Source organism: Ranitomeya imitator, chromosome 3 (assembly GCF_032444005.1).
Source record: "Ranitomeya imitator isolate aRanImi1 chromosome 3, aRanImi1.pri, whole genome shotgun sequence".
Taxonomy (NCBI): Eukaryota; Metazoa; Chordata; class Amphibia; order Anura; family Dendrobatidae; genus Ranitomeya; species Ranitomeya imitator.
In genome coordinates, this window is record NC_091284.1 from 530,783,577 (window position 1) to 530,811,572 (window position 27,996).

A 27,996-nucleotide genomic window follows, 5' to 3' on the forward strand; every position below is an offset into this window, starting at 1 on the left:
GTGGGCTGTGTTATATACTGCGTGGGCTGTGTTATATACTGCGTGGGCTGTGTTATATACTGCGTGGGCTGCTATATACTATGTGGGCTGTGTTATATACTGCATGGGCTGTTATATACTACGTGGGCTGCGCTATATATTATGTGGGCTGCGCTATATAATACGTGGGCTGTGTTATATACTGCCTGGCTGCTATATACTACGTGGCCTGTGTTATATACTGCGTGGGCTGTGCTATATATATTACGTGGGCTGTGCTATATACTATGTGGCTGCTATATACTATGTGGCTACTATATACTACGTGGCTGTGCTAAGCGTGACGTACATACATACATATTCTAGAATACCCGATGCATGTTACATACTACGTAGGATGTGCTATATATTACGTGGGCGGTGTTATATACGGGCTGTGTTATATACTGCCTGGCTGCTATATACTATGTGGGCAGTGTTATATACTACATGGCCTGTGTTATATACTGCGTGGGCTGTGCTATATATTACGTGGGCTGTGCTATGTACTATTTGGCTGCGCTATATACTACGTGGCTGCGCTATATACTACGTGGCTGTGGTATATACTACGTGGCAGTCTGTGTTATATACATATTCTGATGCATTATAATCTGGCCACCATCTAGTTTGCAATATAAAACTGAAAATAAACAAACATTGTTTGTCTGTAACTATGGAGACAAATCTTTTTATATACAAAGCAAGAGGATATGATTGCTATGGTTATTCACACGTTTCACTATCAGCGATGAGCTGCGCTTTTTCCATCCACTAAAGGTACCGTCACATTAAGCAACGCTGCAGCGATATAGACAACGATGCCGATCGCTGCAGCGTCGCTGTTTAGGTTGCTAGGAGACGTCAAACAGAACGACGCAGGAGCGATCCAGTGACGTACTTATCGTTTTCGCTGGTTGTTCGCTCCATGGAAAAACATTGCAGGCATCGCTGCTTTTGCTGTCAAACATGACGAATCACGCCGACCTGACGACCAAATAAAGTTCCAGACTTTCAGCGACGACCAGCGATGTCACAGCGGGATCCTGATCGCTGCTGCGTGTCAAACACAACGAGATCGCTATCCAGGACGCTGCAACGTCACGGATCATTGTCGTTCTCCTTGGTAAGTTGCTTAATGTGACGGTACCTTAAGGCCGGCTCCCTCTGTACTAGTGTGTGTAGAGTTACGGTGTTAACTCCGCATGCACTTCTGATCTCATCACCCAAAGCATTTTAAGGTCAGCTCATGCAGCTGCACACCACCTGAGTACCTGGGTAGTAGTGCACAGGAATTTAGACACACTTCTCAACTGACTACTTTAGGCTAGGTTCACATTGCGTTCATTGACTACGTTAAACGGACTACGCTACACCGCGGTGTAACGTAGTCCGTTAACGGCGCCATTGAATGCAATGGCGAACGCATCGCTAGCGCACGCCCACAATGGGCGTGCGCTAGCGATGTGCCGTCATTTGAGTGACGGATCCGAGACGTTGCCAAATTGACCCGAGACGCTGAGCTGCCTGCTTATTTACTCTGATGCTTCTGATTGTTATCCAATAGCCAAACCTACTACCAACTAAGCTCTGCTATTTCTGCTGCTGTCCGCACTCAAATCTGCTGCATCAGCAAAACATATGTGAAGAAAGGTAAGAACTTACACATCAAAGTGTCTTTATATACATTTCACTTAGGACATTAAAAGCTGATGTCACGTTCTCTTTAAATAAAAAAACAAAAACAAGTACATGAAAGGAGGTTTTGTATCATGTCCCTGTTGGTACTTTCCACATTGCAATGAAGGTAATTTCCTGGACAGTGCACCATGCTTATAGAAGTTGTGTCACAAAAAACGTGCGTGAAACCTCCGCTTGTAGTCCAATTGTGCGTTGCTTTAGAATCTTCACTGGGGGCATGTGCTTTGTTTTTTCCCTGCCAGATGCTGACAATCACAGCTGAGCTGCGTCAGACTACTAGATCAGATGCAAAGCTGTGATTGGCAGGGTCAAAGATGACTACTGAAGTACCGCCCAAGTTGGACTGCAAGCATAGACTTCAAATATTAAGTTCAAAAGCAACAAATATGAATGTTTCTGCAATGTAGTGATGCAGCGCAAAATGGAAAAAAAAAAGGCAGAATCAGGAGATTTTTCACAGGGATTTCAATTTTTTCGAGCAAGTAACAGAGCAATTCTGCAAAACACTTTCATATTTTTAGTCTAGTAAGAGGATTGTGTTAAAGGGAACCTGTCACCCCCAAAATTGAGGGTGAGCTAAGCCTTCCGGCATCAGGGGCTTATCTACAGCATTATTTAATGCTGTAGATAAGCCCCCGATGTATTCGGAAAGATGAGAAAAAGAGGTTAGATTATACTCACCCAGGGGCGGTCCCGCTGCAGTCCGGTCCGATGGACGTCGCGGTCTGGGGCCTGCCATCTTCTTACGATGACATCCTCTTCTTGTCTTCACGCTTCGGCTCTGACGCAGGTGTACTTTGTCTGCCCTGTTGAGGGCAGAACAAAGTACTGCAGTGTGCAGGCGTCGAGAAAGGTCAGAGAGGCCCGACGCCTGCGCACTGCAGTACTTTGCTCAGCCCTCAACAGGGCAGACAAAGTACGCCTGCGCCGGAGCCGCAGGGTGAACACAAGAAGAGGACTTCATCCTATGAAGGCCCCGGACCGCGACGCCCAACGGATCGGACCGCCCGCGTCAGTATAATCTAACCTCTTTTTCTCATCTTTCAGGATGCTGTAGGTAAGACCCTGATGCCGGTGGGCTTAGCTCACCTTCGATTTTGGGGGGTGGCAGGTTCCCTTTAAATATGTGTTTGTAAAAAGCATGGACATGTAAAACATTCTGCACCCACCCAGGGTCGGCGTTGGGGGAGGGCAGATTAGGCATTTGCCTAGGGCCCCCACTGCACTAAGAGCCCCCAGCAAGGGGTGTGCCGCTAATAGGGGCACACCACACAGCCGCTATGGAGCCCGTGAGTCAGGAGGGCCCGGTGCCAATGCTGGCTGCACCCACCTGGCACTCAATTGTATCAGCACCATAGATGTCGATACAGTTGAAATCAATGATGTAGGAGAGCGCCTCAGCTGATACTGGCTTTCCCATCATTCCCCCTCTGCTTCTGAAACAGCGGTTGAGATGATGTCACTTCATCGGGTGCTACACTGTGCCGAGTCGTCGTGGAGCTGTTGAGTAGACACGCTGCAGACACCGGAGCAGAGGGGGAACGGGGAGAGGTGAGTAATGTATTTATTTTAAAATCAGTGACTACATGGTAGCCATAATACTCTATGGGAGCTGCACTATACGGCCTGTACTTTCTGTGGGCACCACTACCCGGCCTGCTCTTTCCGGGGGCACCACTACCCGGCCTGTACTTTCCAGGGGCACCATTATACGACACGTAATTTCCGGGGGCACCACTACCCGACAATTTCCGGGGGCACCACTACCTGACACGTACTATCCGGGGGCAACACTACCCGACACGTACTTTCCGGGGGCACCACTACCCGACACGTACTTTCCGGGGGCATCACTACCCGACACGTACTTTCCGGGGGCCACCACTACCCGGCATGTACTTTCCGGGGGCACCATTAGACGACACGTACTTTCCGTGGGCACCACTACTCGACGCGTACTTTCCTGGGGCACCACTCCCCGACACGTACTTTCCGGGGACACCACTACCTGACACATACTTTCCGGGAGCACCATTACACGACAAATACTTTCCGGGGACACCACTACCTGACACATACTTTCCGGGAGCACCATTACACGACAAATACTTTCCAGGGCACCACTACACGACACGCACTAAACAGGGGCTGAACTATACGATATGCACTTTATGGTGGCACCACTATACGATATGCACTTTATGGGGGCACCACTGTACGATATGTACTTTTTGGGGCCACCACTATACAATATGTACTTTAAGGGGGCAGCACTACACAATATGTACTTTCTGGGGCCACAACTATATGATATGCACTTTAAGGGGGCAGCACTACACAATATGCACTTTCCGGGGGCTGCACTATACGATATGCACTATATGGGGGCTTCACTACACTATATGTCGCTGCATTATACAATATGGATTGGATTATATTGACTATGGGGGTGCATTATACAATATGGGGACATCATATTGAGCGGGGGGGCTGTGAAGGGACATCATAGTGCAGGGGGTCGGTGTGCGATCATATCATGAGGGGTGCTGTGTTCGATCATATCACATGGGAGGCTGTGAGGACATCATACTGCATGGGGACATCCTGCGTGAGCTGTGCAGCGACATCATACGGCGCGGGGGGCTGCAGGGGGACATCATACGGCGTGAGGGGCTGCGCGGGGGATTTTAAATGGAGCAGTGTGGGGACATTATACTGCTCAGGAGGCTGTGTGGGGACATCATACTGCGCAGGAGGCTGTGTGGGGACATCATACTGCGCAGGAGGCTGTGTTGGGACATCATACCTTATGGGAAGTTGTACGAGGTCATGGTGAGATGTGGGGGACATCATATTGCAAGGGAGCTTTGTGGGGACATACATGGGGACATCATACTGTATAGGTGCATCATACTATGTGGGTGGGGGTTGTGTGAAGACATAACATTTCAACATGGGGGGCTGAGGGTGGCTCTGTGGGGATATTATATTGTGAGGGTGGCTTTGTGGGGACCTCATATTGTGTAGGTGGGGCTTTGTAGGGACATCATACTGCTGGAACCAGCAATGAGGATCCACACAGCGTGCAATGAGAGGATTCACAAGTTTGGAATCAAATATAGTAACTGCAAACTTGTGGCTTAAGACCAGACAACCCCTTTAACAGCGCGGGAACTGCATCCAGAAATGATGAAGCCTGCGTGAGTTTTCGGACCGGAGAAAAATCTTTCAGACAAGAGTGAAGTGCCAGGAAGCTTCTGACGGGGATGAGCTGGGAAGGAATGAAAGAGGAAGGGGATCAGTAACTACATTGCCAAGTGCTCCGCACTTGTGCCTTAGAAGCAAGGATGACAAATAAGGTATAGATTTAATCTGATGTCAATTATCAATCTACCTACTGGCGAATGTACCAGAATTTTTGGCACTTTGGAGTCAGATTATTGGTTGTAACTGTATTCACAAGTGAAACTATGAGCATGGCATACTGATGTTCTTGTCTGCATCAAGGTTGAAGGTTGAAGGACAGTATAAATTCAAGAAAATGTGCATCCTCTATTTACCGAAAATGTAATGCTTCTTTAATAAAGCTTACAAATGGCCAGGTCTTGACAAAGTTCTAACTCATCGCAAACTATTACACTTCCTGGATCTCGCAGCTACTTCCTTTTTATGCAACATCTATATAGTCAGTGCTACAAAGACAAAACTTTTTCAGCCCCACTTACATTCATGCATGTAGAAATGAAGAGCTGAGAAAGCCACTGAAAAAAGCAGGCGCGTACACTCTGGCAGACATCACTATTGAGAGGTCAGTTAATTGGCTAACACCTACCGTAATTATTACAGCTATATTGTGTTCCATTAACATTGACTATTATACGATCAACCACTATAAATCACAGGTTCCAAACAACTGTTTCTTTTCCAAAACTCATATTGTAGTTACCAATACGTATTAGACATAAGATGAAGCATTGTACTTAGGGATTTCAGGTTATAAGTATAACAGAATACCAGAATAGATAGTTACAAACTAGGAAAATGACCAGCTAGCCAACTATGAAATGTTAAAAAGTAAATAAATATAGCCAGCACAGAAACATTATGGCAGAACTTATCGGAGTAATCATACAGAGGATTTTTGGAATGATTTCATGCATAAAAAAAAATCACAACAAACTTAGAGCTTGTAATGTCAGGACCACCCAGATAATGGATGTTCTGAGTATGTATGAAAAGGCTCATGTGCAATGTGATTGTGTCAAGTTATCAGATCACTCAGACTTTTGTAAGTTACACTGTCAAATATTTTCTTTACTGTTTTGTAAGGGTTGTCTCATTACAGACATGTGTAGTACATCTACAGGATGTAAAGGTCGAATAAATGCAGCTCCCATCGCTAGGACATACACCTAGCTAGCCCCAAGCCATTGTTCCTTAGGCAAGGTTCAAACGTTGCATTTTTTCATGCAAATTTTAAGATGCGTCTTATCGTACCAGCAAATTCTATTAGGTTTCAGAAATCTCCTGCGCACACTTTTTTTTTCTGACTGATTTAGGCTGGTTTCACATTTGCGTTTTTTGCAGCTGCATTTTAGCGCAAAAAAACGCATGCTTTTTTTCATATACTTAACATTAAAAACGCATGCGGTTTTTTTGCATGCGTTTTGCCGCCGCATGTGTCTTTTGTATGCATGCGTTGTGTTGCAGAAATGCAACATGTAGTAATTTTTAGCGGCGTTTTTTTGCTGCAAAAAAAAAAACCCGTATTGCTGTCTATGTAAACGCATGCGTTTTTAAGCACATGCGTTTGGTTGCGTTAAAAACGCATGCGTTTTTAGACAAAAAAACAAGAAAACACACTGATAAGCCACCCCACACCATAAAATTGATAGAGGGATCCTAACCCTAACCCTACCCCCTTGGGATCCTAACCCTAGGGTTAGGATCCCAAGGGTTAGGGGTAGGGTTAGGGTTAGGATCCCTTAGGGTTAGGGTAAGGGTTAGGATCCCTAGGGTTACAAGGGATCCAAACCCTAACCCTAGCTATTTCTGTTTATAGTGGGTCTCCTTGTTGATTTTGATGATTGGCAGCTGTCACACACTTCTAATCATGCGTTTAAAAAACGCAAACGCATTAAAAAAAGCGCATGTAAACGCGTCAAAACGCCGCGTTTGTAATAAAACATGCAAAAACGCATGCGTCTAAAAAACGTGGCGTTTTACCGCGTTTACATGCGTTTTTTCACCACATGCATTTGCGTTTAAAACGCTGTGTTTTTAAACGCAAATGTGAAACCAGCCTTAGAAAACTGTTTTTGCAGACCGCAGCATGTCACTTCTTTCAGCATTTATTCAGCAATAGGAAACAATGGGCAAGTGCAAAAACACAGCAAACAACGCAGGTATCAGTCTTTGCTAAAAAGGAAAGAAATAGCCAGCTCATCGATGCTTCAAGGGGCATGGAACTCCGTCCTGATGAGACGTAAATGCATATAGGGAAAGAAAAACTTGATGTTCCAGCTCCTTTGGATAAAATTCTTCACATTTATTCAGACACTGTAAAGCATGACATGCTCCTAGACCGCACTATAGCACACACTGGGACAAAGAGCGATGCGTTTCAATCGCAAAAGCATTCTTTATCAAAGCTGCTATCCCCAGGACCCGCACAGTTTATTGATATGCTGAGACAATCAATCACCTGAAACATGTCACATGGTATGTAAGGTCTTGAAGGTGTTAATGAAAAACAGACAAAACCAAAATCACATAACATTAACATATAACAAAACACCATATAAGTACAATTAAAATACAGATAACAATCACAAGCTGCTATTAATGGTGAAACAATTTCATTGCATCTGTTTAGCCCATTTGGAAATCTGGTGTGAGTTTTTAATTTTCTCGATGTGCATCCCACATATGCTTTATTGCATGCATTGCAATCAATTTTATAGATGAGATGATTTTGTATTGTTATTAATTCTTTTATGTTACATTTCTGAGTATTATCATAGTTACGGAAAAGCTTAGTATTAGTTATTTACATACAGGTCTTTTAGTTGGTAGGACCGCATTTATAACTACCTTTAATGTCAAGGCATGTGCCCCGAGACGTTTTTGATACGAAAATGCTAGGGGACAGCGTGTTTACCAAAGTGGGGACTCTTCTCGCAACTACCGCTATATTGCATCCTGATTGCATTATAGACACCAGGGTGGGATCTTCATGAAGTATGGGTAATTTATTAATGACACGTCTAATCTGATTAAATAGAGGACTGTATTGAAGATACAAAAAAGGTTTATTGGCCAAAGGGTTCTTTTTTTCTGGAAAAGTAATCACTCTGGGGAGAAATCAATTCCTCGTGATTCTTTGATGATACCACATTTAATGCCCTATTCAGCATCCAATTAAAGGGAATCTGTCACCCCAAAAATCGTATAAGAGCTAAAGGTACCGTCACACTGAACGATATCGTTAACGATATCGTTGCTTTTTGTGACGTAGCAACGATATCGTTAAGGAAATCGTTATGTGTGACAGCGACCAACGATCAGGCCCCTGCTGGGAGATCGTTGGTCGCTGAGGAAAGTCCAGAACTTTATTTCGTCGCTGGTTCTCCCGCTGACATCGCTGAATCGGCGTGCGTGACGCCGATCCAGCGATGTCTTCACTGGTAACCAGGGTAAACATCGGGTTACTAAGCGCAGGGCCGCGCTTAGTAACCCGATGTTTACCCTGGTTACCAGCGTAAACATTAAAAAAACAAACACTACATACTTACATTCAGCTGTCTGTCCCTGGCGCTCTGCTTCTCTGCACTCCTCCTGCATCCTGTGTCAGCGCCAGCCAGCCGGAAAGCACAGCGGTGACGTCACCGCTCTGCTTTCCGGCTGACCGGCGCTGACAGTGCAGAGGAAAGCAGAGCGCCGGAGGACAGACAGCTGAACGTAAGTATGTAGTGTTTGTTTTTTTAACGTTTACGCTGGTAACCAGGGTAAACATCGGGTTACTAAGCGCGGCCCTGCGCTTAGTAACCCGATGTTTACCCTGGTTACCGGGGACCTCGGGATCGTTGGTCGCTGGAGAGCTGTCTGTGTGACAGCTCTCCAGCGACCAAACAGCGACGCTCCAGCGATCGACATCGTTGTCGGTATCGCTGCAGCGTCTCTTAGTGTGACGGTACCTTAAGGCCACCGGCATCAGGGGCTTATCTACAGCATTCTGAAATGCTGTAGATAAGCCCCCGATGTAACCTGAAAGGTAAGAAGAACAGGTTATATTATACTCACCCAGGGGCGGTCCCGTCCGATGGGCGTCGTGGTCCCTCGCCTTCTATCTTCATGCGATGACGTCCTCTTCTTGTCTTTCTGCCGCGGCTCCGGCGCAGGCGTACTTTGTCTGCCTTGTTGAGGGCAGAACAAAGTACTGCAGTGCACAGGCGCCGGGAAAAGTCAGAGAGGTATCATCGATGTATCTGCAGTACCAGACGATTGAGGACATGAATGTATTAGAAATATAAAACAGATTGTGAAATTCCCAAAAAGCCATAACCAGATTTTCTAGGGAAGGTGAAAACTTGGCAACCATGGCCACCCCGATGTGCTGCACATAATGCTGGTCAAATGAGAAAAAAACTATGGGCTAAGAAAAAAAAAAGTGACTTGGAGAATAAAATTAAATCCCGAGACTAACTACTATATTTGACAAGATGAAAATGAAGAGATTCCATGGCTTTAGTGTGCAGTATGCATGAGTATAATGCTATCACGTCACAACTCAACCAAGAGTAATCAGAGGACCAAACTTTGCAAGATAAGGCATTAAGTATATCTCTTGAATCCTTGATATGGCCAGGGACATGATGAACTAATGGCTGCAAAAATGAGTCCAGCCATCCACATAAGTGGTGGTTGACAGAGCCCATCCCAGAGACTATTGGTCTCATGGGAGGACAACATTCCTATTTATTTATTTTAGGTAGTCCTTGCAGAACAGGTAATATGGGTTGTGACAGTTAAAAAAATTCGGCTTGCTTTTTTGACAAAACTCCAAAATTCAGTCCATCTTTAATAATTTGATTTACTTCTGCTTTAAATATTAGTGTAGGACTATTAGATAACTAGATGGTGGCCCGATTCTAACGCATCGAGTATTCTAGAATATGCATGTCCACGTAGTATATTGCCCAGCCACGTAGTATATTGGCCAGTCACGTAGTATATTGCCCAGCTACGTAGTATATTGCCCAGCTACGTAGTATATTGCCCAGCCACATATGTCACAGGTTAAAAAATAAAAAATAAACATATACTCACCTTCCGAGGGAGCCCTTGTAGTCATGTCGCCTGTGTGCGGTGCACTCGGCAGCTTCTGGTCCCAGGGTTGGTAGCGCAGAACCCGTGATGACGTCGCGGTCACATGACCGTGACGTCATGGCAGGTCCTTGTCGCATACCATCTCAACTTGCCGCTTGCATGGAGCGGTTACCGGAGCGTCGCGAGGAAAGTGAGTGGGCGGCGGAAGGTGAGTATATAACGATTTTTTGAATTATTTTTAACATTAGATCCTTTTACTATTGATGCTGCATAGGCGCCCAACATTTTCTCCCGGATGAAGATGCCGGTGGCCCGGGGGACTTCACGGGGGCATGCAGGGACACCACAGGTATTAAAGGGAACCTGTCACCTGAATTTGGCGGGACTGGTTTTGGGTCATATGGGCGGAGTTTTCGGATGTTTGATTCACCCTTTCCTTACCTGCTGGCTGCATGCTGGCTGCAATACTGGATTGAAGTTCATTCTCTGTCCTCCATAGTACACGCCTGCGCAAGGCAAGATTGCTTTGCGCAGGCGTGTACTATGGAGGACAGAAAATGAACTTCAATCCAATATTGCAGCCAGCATGCAGCCAGCAGGTGAGGAAAGGGTGAATCAAACACCCGAAAACTCCGCCCATATGACCCAAAACCAGTCTCGCCAAATTCAGGTGACAGGTTCCCTTTAAGTGGGAGGGATGAACGGTCGGACCCCATTTCTTTCTCCTCTGATGTGCGATCACATCAGAGAGAGAAATTAAATGTAATATCGGACTTTTTTTTGCGGTCGCCGTTATACCGTTAATAACGGCGATCGCAACACAGGGGTCGATAAAAACTGACCCGAATCATGTTCTCTGGGGTCTCAGCTACCCCTGGTAGCCGAGACCCCAGAGAAATCCCGACTCTGGGGGGCCCTATACACTTTTTCCACAGCGCCGTTAAAAGGCATATCGACAGTCGTTAAAAGGTTAATTGCACTTATATGATGTTGTGCTATATGTTTATTTTATGTGATTTTGGTTTTATGTCTTTTTCCTGAACACCTCCTTCAGGACCTTACATACCATGTGACATGTTTCAGGTGATTGGCTCTGGATACCCATAAAATATGTGTGGGTTCTGAGAATAATAGCTCTGATAAAGATCACTTTTGAGATCGAAACGCGTCGCTCTTTATCCCAGTGTGGTCTAGGAGCATGTTATGTTTTAAAGTGTAGGAATAAATTTGAACAATTTTATCCAAAGTAGCTGGAACACCAAGTTTTTCTTTTCCTATCAGTTTTTGTTGCGATTTGGTGTAAAAACCTAAGGAAGTTAAATCAGGCTTTTTTGAGGGGTCACTAAACTTTATCAACATGTACAAAAGACAACAAAAACCTTTTGCAGGCAGCTTCTTTACAGAAAAAAACTCAACGTGGGAATATAACCTTATTGTACACGGACAACTGTGAACTTTCTACTCACTTACTCTGCATTCTCAGAACTCGGAGTGGAGAGAGATTTGTGCACATGTTCATTGTGAACATTGCTGTGAGCGGTCACTATAGCCGTCCAGGCACACAAAATATCTGCAGGTTAATAGCCCTATCCGACATTACAGGTTTCTTTTTCTTTTTATAATTGAGCTTCTTTTCTTTTTTTTTTTTTTTAAATTTCCAGCACATGATTATGGGGTAGCTTTCTTGCCTAAACGGTCACATGGATAAGGGTAGGTGCTCACGATCTGGAATAGCAGCGTTTCAGGTTACAAATACAGTGGATGGGATTTATAGAAACCCCATGCCCACTGTGCGTCTATTTGATGCTGCGTAAATTCCCCCACAGTGCGGATTTACGAGCCACAGCATGTCAATAATCTGCAACGGAGACTAGAATCTCCACTATGCCATCTCATCGACAGCCATTCATTAGATGCGGTAACTCCACACGGTTCACTGAAAACAATATTTACCTGCATGATTAGAACGCAGTGAAAATACGCTGCGTCCAAAACGCTGCTATAACCTGAGCATGGGCACATAGTCTTTTAGAAACAATAGACTGAAGACATTCATTGACATAGTAGAGTGCTGTGGGAACGCTCTGTGCAAAAGTCACTGTGCAGGGAAGGAGTGTGGGTGACCTGTGACTACCCCCTATTGTGGAAGGTGTGGATCTTGTGTTGGCCATTTTTTTGCCGATACCTTTCAGTGCATTCTCCTGGGACAATAGTAAGGCTACTGAGAAGAGATTTGTACAAAACAGGAAGTGTCAGTCTGTTGTCAGCACTCAGTTTGGAAAGAGTAAAATTTCAGGTTTTTAAATATAAATGCCAACATCAAGAAACACCAACGTTAATTACCGGAGGCAGTTTTTTCCGGAACCCATGACAGCACACCTGAGAGAGGGATACGCTCAGACAGGACAAGAAACCTAACTGAAATAAAAGGGTGGTACCTCTCCCCTGCTTCAGTTGGGTTACAGAGCATGAGAGGACCTCCAGTTAATTTACACACATAACAAAAACCACATTATAAAAAAAACACCCAAACTATAGTGCACAACCAAAAGGTGACATGGGGGGAATATACGGGTGCTGTCATGGGTTCCGGAAAAATCAGCTACTGGTAAGCAACCTTGTTTTTTTCCCTTCATCCATGACAGCACACCTGAGAGATTTTTAGAGAAACTAAACACCTTCGGGAGAGACCACCGCTTGCAGCATACTTCAAGCAAAGGTCAAGTCAGCAAAGGAGGATAGATTCAGTCTGTAGTGCTTAAAGAAAGTAGATGGTGAGGACCACGTAGCGGCCTTACAGATCTGATCAATTGATAACGCCTTTTCTGCTGGAATCATCGCTATTGGGGTAAATGCATAGGCCACTCAACATCCAAGGAATCTGGAGAGCATTCCCTGCAAATGGTTTCTCCATTGGGTTTAAGGAACATAAGTTCCTCACTTTCCTGTTGTGTAAACTGTCAAACAGATCTATATCTGGCCACCCCCCATGCCCGCACTATCTGCTGGAAAATTTGGGAATTTAGAGACCATTCTCCCTGTCTAATTTTCTTGCGACTCAGGATGTCTGCCCTTGTGTTGTCTATTCTTATTATGTGAACCACCATAAGGGACAGTAGGTGTTGCTCCGCTAGCTGGAGTAGGATGTCTGCTGCCATCATTAGGCTATGGGACCTTGTTCCCCCCCTGGTGTTTGATTTAATCAAGACTGAGCGATTGTCCCACATGACTCGGACATGGCGACCCCGGAGAAAGGGGAGAAAGGGGAGAAAGTGTCTCAAGACTCTTTCCACAGCCCATAGCTCTTTCAAGTTCGAACCCTGGCTCTTCTCTAGAGAACACCATCCGGTGTTGCTCGCATCTGTCATGATAATGACCTCCACTGGTCTTATTCACTGGACCCAACGACAAATGTTTTCTGACTGTCCACAAAGATAGTGAAATCCCTTATTGCAGAAGAAACATGTACCTTTCCCTCTAAATGCCCTTTTAACGACCTCTTTGCAGACAGGACCTCCCACTGTAGCTGCCTTAGGTGACATTGGGCCCATCTTACTGCCAGGATACAAGATGTTAGGGATCCTAGCAAGGACATTGCTTTTCTTAGTGTCATTTTTGGCTAATGTATCGATGACAGTGCCAGGGACATTATCTTTACTACTTTGTCCTCTGGTGGGGTACAGATCTGGCGCTTGGAGTCTAAAACCAACCCCAGGAAGGATTGTATCCTTTCCGGCTTTAGTCTTGATATGAGGGTATTTATCATCCAGCCCAGCTCTTCCAGGACCACCGTCACCTCCCTCACCTGCTCTGCACAGTGATCTTCTGACCTTCCAACTATAAGGAAGTCGTCCAGATACGGGATGATAACTGTGTTCTGAGACCAAAGGTAGGCAATCACCTCCGATATTACCTTGGTAAATACTCTCGGAGCTACTGACAGTCCGAATGGAAGGACTGTATACTGGTAATGCCTGACCTGTCTCTGGACATACAGAGCCACCCTCAGGAATATTTGATGGTCCAAATGGATTGGGATGTGATAATAGGCATCCTTCCATTCTGGAATAACAGCTTTATAGCTGTATTCACTGACTCCATCTTGAAGGAATAATTCACAATCCACTGGCTGAGCTTCTTCCGGATCATGATAGTTCTCAGAACTATCCAGCTTCTTTATATAAAAAAAAAAAAAAAAGAGGGGGGAATAAAATCCCTTTCCTATCTCCTCCACTGGGACTTCGAACAGAACCCGCTTTTGTAAGAGTCCCAAGATTTCTGCCTCCAGGACCAGCTGTTCCCCTGGTGATTTCCTGCGGGGTGTTAATACAAAGGTCTGGCAAGGTGGATGGACAAAGTCTATCTTCAGACCATCTTTGATGATACCTAAGATCCAGTGACTGAGGGAGATGTTCACCCAGGCATGGAGAAAGAGGGAGAGCCTTCCCCCTATCGTTGACCTGACGTCATTGGGAGGGCTTTTTAGAAGATCTAGCGGGTTCCCTGAACATATATCTGTGCCCCTTTCTATCCTTGAACTCCCAGCAATTCCTTTCTCCCAGAGGACATCCCCTATTAAACTTCCTCCTTCAAAAAGAAGTCTTCCTAGCTTCATCCGGGAAATGAGGGAATCTCTTCTTTTTGTCACCACCTTCTCCAAAATGTTTTCTAGCTTTTGCCAAAAGAGAAACTAGCCATCACATGGGCTAGAGCAGAGTCTATGTTTTGAAGGAAGGCTACCGGACACCCCTTTAGCCATAAGGCCCATCTCGCTGCTTTGGATAGGCTCACCACCCTAGCAGCTAACCTCAAAGAGTCTGCTGATTTGTCTGCCAGACAAAGGGCACATTCTTTATTATTTTTGGTGCTAGCCTTCCTATGCCCCTAGTGATTTATGAAAGAAATAGCCCTTATTAACAAAAAAGTTGACATTCTCGTAGATCACTCATCACCCGCTGTCATATCAAAGGTACCGAGTTCGGAGGCTGATCAGGGGTACACACAATGTCTCTCCTGGATAACGAGGAATCCTGCGACCTCTGACCGGGACTTGAGTGGCTGCTCCTCTTAGTGTGCCCAAGCTGCTTACCAGGCACAGATATTGGTGACTGATGCTGCTTTTGTAAAGGCTGCTGCTGTTGTCCTCTGAGATCCTCCATGATGGGGAGCTTTGGACATAAGTGTTATGCCTCTCCCCCTCCATAGCTTCCACCAGGGTGCTCCAAGTCTACACAAGTACTGGACAGCTTTTTCGCCTATGGCGCTGCCATCTTACCTCCGGCACACCCCCTCTGACATCCCGCGGGCACGCCCATTCTCAGCGGAATGCGCCAGACTCACTATTAATGATCTGGTAGAAGGTTTACACAGTAAAATATCGATATTTGCAGATGATACAAAACTATGTAAAGCAGTTAATACAAGAGAAGATAGTATTCTGCTACAGATGGAGCTGGATAAGTTGGAAACTTGGGCTGAAAGGTGGCAGATGAGGTTTAACAATGATAAATGTAAGGTTATACACATGGGAAGAAGGAATCAATATCACCATTACACACTGAACGGGAAACCACTGGGTAAATCTGACAGGGAGAAGGACTTGGGGATCCTAGTTAATGATAAACTTACCTGGAGCAGCCAGTGCCAGGCAGCAGCTGCCAAGGCAAACAGGATCATGGGGTGCATTAAAAGAGGTCTGGATACACATGATGAGAGCATTATACTGCCTCTGAACAAATCCCTAGTTAGACCGCACATGGAGTACTGTGTCCAGTTTTGGGCACCGGTGCTCAGGAAGGATATAATGGAACTAGAGAGAGTACAAAGGAGGGCAACAAAATTAATAAAGGGGATGGGAGAACTACAATACCCAGATAGATTAGCGAAATTAGGATTATTTAGTCTAGAAAAAAGACGACTGAGGGGCGATCTAATAACCATGTATAAGTATATAAGGGGACAATACAAATATCTCGCTGAGGATCTGTTTATACCAAGGAAGGTGACGGGCACAAGGGGGCATTCTTTGCGTCTGGAGGAGAAGGTTTTTCCACCAACATAGAAGAGGATTCTTTACTGTTAGGGCAGTGAGAATCTGGAATTGCTTGCCTGAGGAGGTGGTGATGGCGAACTCAGTCGAGGGGTTCAAGAGAGGCCTGGATGTCTTCCTGGAGCAAAACAATATTGTATCATACAATTATTAGGTTCTGTAGAAGGACGTAGATCTGGGGATTTATTATGATGGAATATAGGCTGAACTGGATGGACAAATGTCTTTTTTCGGCCTTACTAACTATGTTACTATGGAGCTGTGGCCGAAAGGCAGCACGGAGAGCGGTGCGGCAGATGCAGAAGAGGGCCCGGCTCGTGTCTGTCCCATGTCCGCTCAAACGCTAAGGCCCACTGGACCAGCGGACAACGCATCCAACAACAGAAAGGCTGGCATACAGGCATGCGCATGTTCTTCCAGTGCTGGTACAGGAGTGGGTAAGTAGACAAAATAAAACCTTCAACCCGCCAGGGTCTCAGCACGAGTGTTCCCGTCAGGACAGGAAACCCACCTGAAGCGAAGAGAGCAGTACCGCCCTTTTATTTCTGTAGGTTTACTGTCCTGGCTGGGCCGATCCCTTTCTCGGCTGTGCTGTCATGGGTGAAGGAAAAAAAATTACAAAATGTAAACTGTGTTAAACATAAATACGTAATTTAAACTAAAGGTTATAGGTCAATAGAGGTTATTAATGGTTTAATTAATGGTTTAATTTACTGTGCTCAGTGAAGCCCAACATCGTGTTTTGCCCTTAATGGGAAGTCTGTCAACACAAAATGACTGTTCAAACCAAACACAGTTGATTGGTGCCCCTTTGACATGACAGAATAGGTCAGTGCCTCTTCCAACCTACCGTACTTGTTCTGCATCTGTCTCTGGCTGTTGTACAGCTAGAGCTGACAATCAAGAGAGGACAGAAATAGATATCAAAACAAGTAGGCATGTGCTTGGTTTGAACAGTCACTTTTTGCTGTCATACTGAATCTGTCACCTAATTTTGGCCCTATAAACTGGGGCCACCGCCATCAGGGACTTATCTACAGCATTCTGTAATGCTGTGGATAAGACAACCCCACCAAGGGTTGTCGCGGTCCGGTGACTCCCATCTTCATATGATGTCGTCATCCTTCTTGCTTCTGTTGCGGCTCCTGCGCAGGCGTACTTTGTCTGCCCTGTTGAGGGCAGAGAAAAGCACTGCAGTGCGCATGCGTTGGGCCTCTCTGACCTTTCCAGGCGCCTGCGCACTGCAGTACTTTGTTCTTCTCTCAACAGGGCAGATAAAGTACGCCTGCGCACGAGCAGTGACAAAGCAAAGAAGAGGACGACATCGTATGAAGATGGGAGGCACCGGACCCAGACTTGCGACGCCCATCGGACCGGAACGCACCGGACCGCCCCTGGGTATAATTTAACTTGTTTTCTTATCTTTCAGGATACATCAGGGGCTTATCTACAGCATTACAGGATGCTGTAGATAAGCCCCTGATGGTGGTGGCCGCAGTTTATAGGGCCAAAATGAGGTGACAGATTCTCTTTAACAATTGGTTAACTTTTTAAAGAAACATTGCATTCTTTAACTTCATCGCGGCAAAGAAAGTTTTGTGGAATCATTAAAATGCAGTATAGTGAAGCAAGAAAAAAAAAGTATCATTCACATCTTTATTTTCCAGGCAACATGCAAAATCTGCAGCCAGAGGAACACGCACTAAAGTGCATTTTCAAACCTGTGTATGTAGGAGTGAAGACAAAATGGAGCACATTACAAAAAAGATGGTGACAAACCTCTCTTCAGCTCCCTCACAGTTCTAAAAGGATTACATGTTTTATTAGCCGAGGGAGGAAACCACTAAAGCAGAACACAACTCTTTTTATAGGTATATGCAAGGAAAACTTTATCATAAAAACACATTTCACTTCCTATAACATGCATCACAATAGATTACAGACATGAAATAAACTATAGTGAGACGTGCTGCTAATCCAGTTACAGCTGCATTGATGACCAGCTTCTTACATTTATTAAAGGGAATCGGTCAGTCAGTAAGTTTTGCTATTTAACTTGAAAGCTGCATAATTTAGGGAAAAAGAACCGAATTCCAGTTACGTGCCACTTATCAGGCTGTGTGCTGTAGTTTCAATGCAATCCGTGTTTTAATCAGCAAGCTAATCTGTGTAACCCCGCCACCACAACTGATTGGCAGCTTGCTGATAATGCAGTATACACAGGAAGCTGCCAATCAGGGATGTGGGCGGGGTTATACACAGCTCAGTATTCTGATCGAGAAAACAGAAATGTTATCAAAAATGCATCAAAAGTCAGTAATACTTTGCTGGAATCAGGCTCTCTGCCCCAACATCGGGTTATTCTCTGATTACATTGAAAAAAGAAAAAGTCAATTTCTCTTCCGGGTACGCTGAGTTATGTGCAGATTTTTCCCATAGACTTGCATTAGATACGAAAAAGGTAAAAAACACAAAAGCGCTTTTAGTCTATTTCCACTGAAGAAACACACACAGAGTATTGTCAAAGCGAAGAAGAATTAAAAACAAACGGATTTAAAAACATTTAGAAACAAAAACCTAAGCGTCACAAAACGCGATAAAAACACAAACAACAAAAATGCACTGAAAAATGTAATGGACGAGAACAAGTAGCCTAATTTACCCTATGCTCACGAGTTCAAGAAGCTGCATTTTACAGATTTCAGAGGTCTCATGCACAAACTTTTTTCTGAATGAATTTGAGCAGTGCAGCATTTCTGAGAATCTGCAGCATGTCATTTCTTTCAGCTTTTTTTCACTAATAGAAAGCAATCATTAAGAGCAAAAATACTGAAAAATGCAGCAAAAGGTCTGTGCTGCATTTTTTTTGTTAATAAAACCTTAACACGTACTATAGACAAATCACATGTGACCATGCCTTAAAAACACAGGAAAAAAAGAAAACTGAAAAAAAGACACAGAAAAGTAAATAGAAAAAAGCCAGCAAATAGCTGCACTGTGTACACATTGTTTATACTGCTAGGGTTTTAGCTGCAGAAAAAAGGGAAGCAAAAACACCACGTATGAACATAGCCTAATAGGTGCAGAAAAGCTACACAAAATCTGCCACATCAAAAACTCACCAAATACTCATGGAGGGAAGGCAGCTTAAGATTATACGCACACGTTGCAGATTTGACTGTGCAGATTCTGCATTTCTTGGCAGAAAACGCAGGTCAGAATCTGCGCCTTTTTTTGGTATGTGCGCACGTTGCAGATTTTTGTGCGGATTTCTTCCTTTTTTTACCCCTGCAGATTTCTATTATGGAATGGGTGCAGAAACGCAGCAGGTCTGCACAAAGTGACATGGTGCTTTTTTGAATCTGCTGCATTGTCTGTGCAGATTTTTCTGCACCATTTGTACAGCATTTTTTTTGCCATTGATTTACATTGTACTGTAAATCACTTGCAGATCTGCAGCATTTCTGCACGGAAAAAAAGCTGCGGATCTGCAGGAAATCTGCAACGTGTGCACATACTCTCAGGCCATGTTCACACGCTGTGTTTTTACAGTTTTTTTATGTAAATGTTCAACTGCGTTTTACAGTAGCAGCAAAGTCTACAAGATTTCAGAATTCTCATGCACACAGGTTGGTTTTTTATGTCCTCGGTATTTTGTATAATACCAGGTCACTTCTTTCAGCGATTTTTCACCTATTGAAAGCATGGGTGGCGCATAAAACTCAGTAAACTTCTGCAAAAACACAGGTATCAGGTTTTGCTGCGTTTTGGTGCCAAAACCTGATGAAATTGAATCAGTTGACTTTTTTTATGCACTAAACTTTATCAGCATGCACAAGAGAAATGTAACATGACAAAAATGCAAGAAAAAAAAAAAACACCAAAAAAACTAAGCAAAACTTGCATTTTTTTTAAAGCAAGTGCCAAGAGAGCAAGGTCTACCTGCGGAAAAATGTGCATCAAAAATGCGACGTGTGAATATAGCCTAAGGTTATGTTCACGCTTGGCGTTTTTTTTTTTTTACTGTTTTTTTCTGCTAAAAAGATGCAATTTACCTTACCAGATAAGCTGTGAGATTTCAGAGACCTCATGCACACACAGATGTATTTATCCTGACTCAATTTGAGCACTCTAGCGCGTCAATTCTTTCAGCATTTTTTAAGCATTTTTTAGAAAGCAACGAGAGCAAAAACGCAAAAAAACATGCAGTATGTGTGCTGTGCAATGCTTTTGGTGAATAAAACTAACTTAACCCCTTAATGACCGCCAATACGTCTTTTAACTGACCTGAGATATAAGAGAATAGCCTCCCCATACAGAGGACAATCCAGCATCTGTCGGTTGTACACTATAGCTGACAACTTGCTGTACCAGCCACGATCAGTATTTGCACCATCTAAATCTGTTTAACCCCTTAGATGCTGCTGTAAATAGTGACTACATCATTATAAATGGTTAACAGAGTGTGGGGGCTTCTTCTTTGTCACAATTGGTGCCCTCAGATCATGATTTTGTGGTCCTGATGTTTGCGATGGCAATTCATGACCAAATAGCGGCCTTAGAGTCTGACGGCTGTAGTAATCTGTTTAGAAGTTAGCAACATTTAGGTGGTAAAAATACACATTTTCATTTCTGTCATACCACTTTGCATTAATTCCTGTAAAGCACCTGAAGGGTTAATAAACTACCTGACAGCAGTTTTCAATATGTTTAGGGGTGCTGTTTTTAAAATGGTATCACGTTTGTGGGTTTCCCAATATATGGGACCCCTAAAGTCACTTCAAACATGGATAAGTCCCTAAAAAAATAAATTTTGTAAATTTCTTTGAAAAAATGAAAAATTGCTGCTACATTTTTAAACCTCCTAAAATGCTAACAAAATAAAATAACATTTTACAAATGGTGCTGATGTAAAGCAGACATGTGGGAAATGTTATTTATTAATGGTTTGCTGTTGTATGACTATCTGGATTAAAGGGATAATCATTCAAATTTAGAAAATTGCTAATTTTTTAACATTTTTCTCAAATTTTTGATATTTTTTATAAATAAACACAAAAAATGTTGAACAAAATTTACCATCATCATAAAGTATAGTGTGTCACGAAAAAACAATCTCAAAATCACTGGGATTTGTTGAAGCGTTGCAGAGTTATTACCACATAAAGTGACACTGGTCAGATTTAAAAAATTTGGCTCGGTCACTAAGGGGTTAATTAACATGAACTACAGACAAATCACATATAATCTGCCTGAAAAAACGCAGCAAAAAATAGAAAAAACAGCTATTTGCTGTGTTTTATTCGCAGCATTGTTATTGCCAAGAGTGAAAAGAAAAATTAATAAATAAACTGACAACTGAGTGTTACCATACGTGTTACCATACGTGTGAGAACTTAAACACTGACATTGTCCAACTGTTACCAGACTGCGCAAGAACATGCCCTATAAGGCCACAGACAGATGGCCATATTTGTCGGGACATGGTCACATCGCACTGCACGGACTGGCTCAGCACCTCTCCTGACCGGAGCAGGACAGATTGATGTATTCTATGTAGCGCTCAGGTCAGGAGAGCAGACGGTCAGTCCAAGGATTGCAATGCGATCGATTATCGCACGAGAAATACGCCAGCTTGTCTCCCCCCTAACGAAGTGAACGGTAACACCAGCAGTCAATTTAGACATATTTTAATAGGAATAACAGAGGAACAACACACAGACTTTGAAGAAAAGATGCTCCAGAACGCTCTTTCCAAAAATGAAAGTATTTAACTGAAGGAAACAAGACATGATAGTCGACAGATCCTGCATAGCAGTGTTTTCTAAACCCCAACAGATAAGATTTTCTGGATTTCCTCAGTGAGAGAAATCTGTGACCGTTTTGATGCCTTGAGAATGATTCCATCACTTGTGGAATACTAAGGAAACCCTGAAAACCATGTGTTGAGGGCCGTGAGCCCTGGAGTTGGGGAATCATTGCTATATAATATAAAGGTAAAAAAAAGGGGCCTTGCTATGGCTCTTGCACCTGGTGTTTTATTTAGATTGGGTACACAGGTTTTTTGCTTTTAAAAAAAAAAAAAAAGGCCAAAGTTTTTACAAAAGCTTTATATGATTTCCCCTTTTGCTTTCAGATGGACAGAGCACAAGACAACAATAATGGACCAGCAGAGGAACAATCAGGCCAGTATCTCTGGCTTGCTGGTGCATTGGTTGGAGGGTTTTTAATACTTATGGTAATCATATTGATAGGCATTATTTTATGGAAGTTTCTTAAAAATCGAAACACATCACATGACCAAACCTGGGCCGGGCCATCCCCACTGGCAGATGGAAATGTTCAAGAAGAAGGACACTGTATGAACAGTGGCATCTTGGGCAGAAATATGTCCTTCTCACATATAAGCATATCACCAATAATAAGTGATGAATACCACGCAGAACAGGAAATCCATCATGGAATGAATGGAGAAATTAACCACGGAAATTTTGAGGAAGACGAAAATACAAAAACTTTAACATCTATTTCAACTATTGTCCCAATTATACCAGCAGCACCAAGCAAAAATGCAAGTCTCGTATCAGAAAGCAAGATGTTTCCACAAACCCCCAAGAGTGACTTAAATGGTCAAGTGTTTCCACCACCTCCAGTTGATCTTCCCCAAGAATTTCCACTGCCTCCCTCACCAAGTGTATATCCTGAACAAGACATAAAAGACAACCAACTGCAAACTTTTCCAAAAGTGAATTCACACCAGCAAGATCACAACCACACTCATGAGCCAAACCACACCTCAAAAAGTGACATGGATGCTCCTCACGTCACAAACAACTTGGAAGACCAACTTCCGCCACCACCTCCACCAGACTTCTGAGGTAAGCACACATCTGTACAAACATCTGTCATTTGCAAGTTCACTACTGATCACATATCTCCATCTTAAGAATAAGGGGTCTGAATTGTCAATGTCAACCTGAGACAGCACTAACTTAAAATACAGTCTGAAAATGCGCCAGACTAATCACAGAGGTGCACCTGGGGCATGCGTAAACTACGGTAAGTCTAAATTTAGGCCATTAGGTCACTTTGCGTCAGAAATCTACATGGTAACCCACTGTTTCAGATAACTCACACCCCTTCACAGTTAGGTCTTGTTCCCTGGTAGGACATGACAAAGAAAGTGTCTAAAATACATGAATATGGTGCAAGTCATGAAGGACAGCTCTTGAGGAAAATTGGACCAGAATTCTGGTGTATTTAGCTTGATGAATCTCTCACATTGCACACAGGAGGTGGAAACTCATACTTCTCATGGGGTCTCTGGAACCTGGTGATCATCTTCTTCCAGCACTGCTTAGAGGAGTTAGTGGGCAGCACTAGTGAATAACCTCGCCGGGGGTCTTTGCTCATCCACTCCAAAGACTGGGCCAACTATCTCTGGAGGAGGATCCAGATGGGTTCTGTCCCATAGGGGAGTACTAAACTAAACTGATGGAGGCATCGACGACTACTGTTACAACAATCACTTTAACTTTTCTCTAACTTAAAGAGGTTTTCCCATAAACAGAGTACACTTTAATCAATACATCTAGTAATAAAAAATAGTTCCACAATTGGAAGTGTTAAATAAAAATGTTCAACTGCTGAGAATTCTATAAATGTGGCCCTGCTGTGTACTGTGTAATGGCTGTGTCTGATCATGCAGGAACATGGACTGAGCTGCAGTCCCCCTGCTTGTTCAGTCTGTTGAGATGAATGTAGTATTAACTGTAGACACCACACAGTTACAGTTACAGCTTCGGTCAAGGTGCCAATTAGGACTAGTATTTGCCACTTGATCATTTTTATCTTCAGTTCAGTGTATTACATCAGTTTGAGATTTTCAGTGCACATTGAATAACTGTTCTTTAATTTATATGGAAATTAAAACCATGTCCCCCATGAACAAGGTACATTTTAATCAACAGATTTTCAAATAAAATCTTTTTCTTGCTTCCTCCCCTGACAAGGAACCCTAGTATGAGGAGAGAGAGAGAGATGGACTGTGCAGTAACAGTGTAGGAGTGGTGGCCTGTATATAATATGTTATGTGAGCTAGGTACTGCAGTTTTAGGGTATATTGTGATATGGTCACAATATGGGACACAATATAACGGTAATAGGCTTAGTACACACTGATATGAGGGAGTAACTGTAGTTAGCTAAGACATAGGAAAAGATAGTGTTAAAGGTTAGGACTTGCCCATAGTGGGAGGGGAAGCTCTAATACAAGAGGACTACTTCCTGATAGACAGGGAAATAGAGTAGCCAAGGTCAAGTTCAAGTGCAGTGGGCTGCTAGCATCAGCAAGTATCTATTCTTGGCAGTGGAAGGCCTTACTACTAGGAGTACATTCCTGCAACGTCCAGAGCTTAGGGCTTGGTATGGGTACTATGGAGAGTGCCATATACTCTGGCATACAGGAGACGATGGATGTGGAACCATGAGAAGGGAAGGTAAATGATCCCAGGTGGACTGTGAGACTGGACGGGAAGTCCCAGGGGCTGAAATACCCAGTGCACATAGAGATAGTCCAGGAGGGACGGATAGCGATGCTGAGGGCGTGCTGTGTTAAGGAAACAAGAAACGGGAAGTGTGGTTCCCAATACTGTGTGTTGCAAGCTGATGAACTTGAACTGTGCAGTCAACTGTTGGTTGTTGAAATGAACCGGTTATCCTTAATCTATGTATGGTGGCTCCTGAAGACGAAGGCCCGGAGAAGGGAAAGGTTTGCAGCCTACAAGTGAGTGTGATGCGTTCCACACATGATAGCACATTGGGACTGGGACAAAACTTTCCTGTAAAGTGTCAGGGCGTTATGGAGCAGAAGCTCGGTCATGGCTACCGCTCGCAGTTATTTTACAACAGCGCATACAAAAACCAGCACAATACTTAATGCATTCTTGAACTTCAGTGGAAGAACCATAACTATTGATTAATAAAATAAAATATAACGCTGTCTAACATTCCTACAGATCTAACCTGAAAATGAGATGTAGGACCAAACTTTAATCATATAGATGCCACATCCATAGCTGACCCTCCACAAACAGAAAAAGGCAAGAAAATGTATCGTCAGACTGACACAATCACTGGGCAGCTCCAGCTTTAGTAGAGTTAACACCAAGTAACTGATGTTACAGTGGAGCTCTGACATTTCATGTATCTCCCCCCCCCCCCAATGAATGCTAGCAATTAGACATCACACTGGCTGCTGGATTGGCTGTGATACGCTCCCAATAAATTAGAGTCAGCACTAGCAGCAGTTCTGCAGTCCTCCGAATAGCTGATCAGATGTATGCAGAGATCCCGCACACAGCCGCACAATGCAGCCAAAAGGCATAAGCAGCAAGCAACCATAGAGGACAGCTGGAGTCACTTTATAACTGGCTGCATTGACTATGTATTGATTCTGGATGGGAAAACCAAGTGGTAAGTACGTCTTATTCATGACTAAGCTGATAGAGGTCATAGGATGTAATATTGCTTGCATGCACGACTGTGGTATTGCTGCAGTTACCTTAGGCACGTGTGCTTCAGGACAGTAGCATCAAGGAAAGTGTATCGCTACACAATATAATAATACACACACGCACAGTTTTTAGCTTGTCTAGTACCTATAAAAGCAAAATGTTAAACTAAAGATTAGTAACTACTTCTTCAATAAGGTCACATTAAAAGCTCATTTGCGGCTACTGTTTAGTACAATATTTGTGGTGTCAATGATAAAAGAGGCTGATTTTCATGTCATTGCAGGCAAGGATGGGATATCGGTCAACACTCTTCCCAGGACTCCTGGTTGTGTTCTGCGCTGTACCAAACATTTTCTGCCTCTGTCCCCTGATGTGTGCCTGCTCTATAAAGAACAGAAGTGTGGACTGCTCCGGCAGCAGTCTGACTGCATTGCCGCACGGACTCCAAGACAATATCACACAGCTAAATTTGTCTCACAATCACTTGACTAATTTAGACCACCAATTGACTCGGTTCACCAATTTACGAGCACTTGATCTCTCGCACAACTTGCTAAGGAGCCTGCCGTCTCACTTGCCGAGGTCTCTGTGGGAAGTGTATGCCGCACACAACAACATCACAATGCTTCATAAGATGGACACCGCTTACCAGTGGAACCTGAAGGTGCTAGACCTCTCCAAGAACAGCCTGCAGAAGACAATCTTTATTAACAATACACTGATCAGTCTGCAGTTGCTGAACCTCAGCCACAATCAGCTCTGGACTGTTCCCACCAACATGCCAAGCAATGTACACACCATTGACTTATCCCACAACTCTATAACTCAGATCCTACCTGGAACACTGGTAAGAATGCCTAAACTTCAAAACCTGTACCTGCACAACAACAGATTTACCTATATACCAAACCATGCTTTTGACCAAATGGTGCATATAAAAGAGATCACTCTCCACAATAATCCATGGTCCTGTGAGGACACAGAGAGCATAGACTATCTGATCAAGTGGACTCATGCAAGGAAAAATCTCAACCCTTGTGCAAACACCACTAGGGAACAGATCAGTAAACTCCAATTAACCCCATATGACGCGAAAAATAAAGCAACGACTGATGAAATGCCATCGGTTACAACAACTCAGTCTCATTTTCTTGAGGTTCAAGAAATAAAACTGTACAAAAAGGTCCAGTTCTCTGAGGCTGTCCCATCCACTCCATTAATTAGCACAGACCATGTACTGCTTACAAGCATAGAAGACTCTCAGTTCACGGATGAAGGTTCTGCAGATGGGATGATCCTTTTAGATTTTAACAATTTTGGAAAAGAGATGGATAATTTCCTAAGCTCAAATGAAGTAGATGAAATTGAAATGTATAGCCCCACTGTGATCCTGAGCACCGATAATGGTATATCAAATGTAATCCTGAGCACAGATAATGATGGAGCAAATAACGGTCTGGATGTGGCCATGCCAAGCACAACTGTATCAGTAGAGGGACACAGCACAACAGTTAAACTCAATGATGTCCCTTCCTCTGCAGCACCTACAGCTGCATTCCTTCCAATCCCCTTTTTATTCACTCCTCTCATGCTTGGGAATGTATAAGGGCATGATTTAAACAGGGTAAGGTAAGAATAATGTATTTTTTTCACAAGCCTGAAACTAAATTTTAGCATTGTAGTATCCAACTCAAAGATGTCAAATTTGTAAATCCAGCTTTGCTTGAATACTGAATGAGACGGTGAATGCACCAAACCTCTGATCGCTGCTGATGTTATGTATGCCCACACAAATAACCAAGAGCTATTTTATTAAACTGCAGCTGAATGTTGTAACTGCTGAATTTGATTTTTCTTCTCCAACACACTTTTATATGTACTGTACATATATTTATAATACAGTTAATAGGATTCAGTATGTTTTCAACTTAAATAATAAGTACAGGCTGGTTGTAGTTGATAGAAGGTAGACACTTTAGACCCTACATTCCTGCCCACACTAAGACACTGTCCTGTACATCCCACCCCACACTGACACACTGTCCTGTACATCCCACCCCACACTAAGACACTGTCCTGTACATCTCGTCCCACAATGGCACACTGTCCTGTACATCCCGACAACACTGGCACACTGCCCTGTACATCCCGCCCAACACTGGCACACTGCCCTATACATCCCACACTGGCACACTGCCCTATACATCCCACACTGGCACACTGTCCTGTACATCCCGCCCCACACTGGCACACTGCCCTATACATGCCGCCCCACACTGGCACACTGCCCTGTAACATCCAGCCAAACACTGGCACACTGTCCTGTACATCCTGCCCACACTCGCACACTATCCTGTACATCCAGCACCACACTGGCACACTGTC

General features: G+C 43.7%; 2 protein-coding genes across 9 annotated transcripts in view; one reads left to right on the forward strand and one right to left on the reverse strand.

Annotated features, from left to right (window-relative positions):
• NF1 (neurofibromin 1) overlaps window positions 1–27,996 on the reverse strand; it is a 399,313-nt gene that overhangs the window by 117,902 nt on the left and 253,415 nt on the right. The gene's annotated exons all lie outside the window — the stretch shown is intronic.
• On the forward strand, window positions 5,408–27,445 carry OMG (oligodendrocyte myelin glycoprotein). Of its 2 annotated transcripts, XM_069757794.1 has the most exons (3): window positions 5,408–5,527; window positions 22,233–22,974; window positions 25,895–27,445. In XM_069757794.1, exons 2-3 carry the CDS (start codon window positions 22,876–22,878, stop codon window positions 27,215–27,217), a joined length of 1,422 nt encoding a protein of 473 aa, XP_069613895.1. In that variant the 5' UTR covers window positions 5,408–5,527; window positions 22,233–22,875; the 3' UTR covers window positions 27,218–27,445. The 2 variants fall into 2 exon arrangements, with proteins under 2 accessions (XP_069613895.1, XP_069613896.1); XM_069757795.1 differs by lacking the exons at window positions 5,408–5,527; window positions 22,233–22,974 and adding an exon at window positions 25,427–25,570 and having other exon boundaries at window positions 25,895–27,444.

Coding starts and splice junctions, on each gene's coding strand:
- OMG (XM_069757794.1), top strand. CDS start 22,876: ATGAGCCAAACCACACCTCAAAAAGTGACATGGATGCTCCTCACGTCA. Junction 22,975..25,894: donor ACCTCCACCAGACTTCTGAG/GTAAGCACACAT, acceptor ATGTCATTGCAG/GCAAGGATGGGATATCGGTC.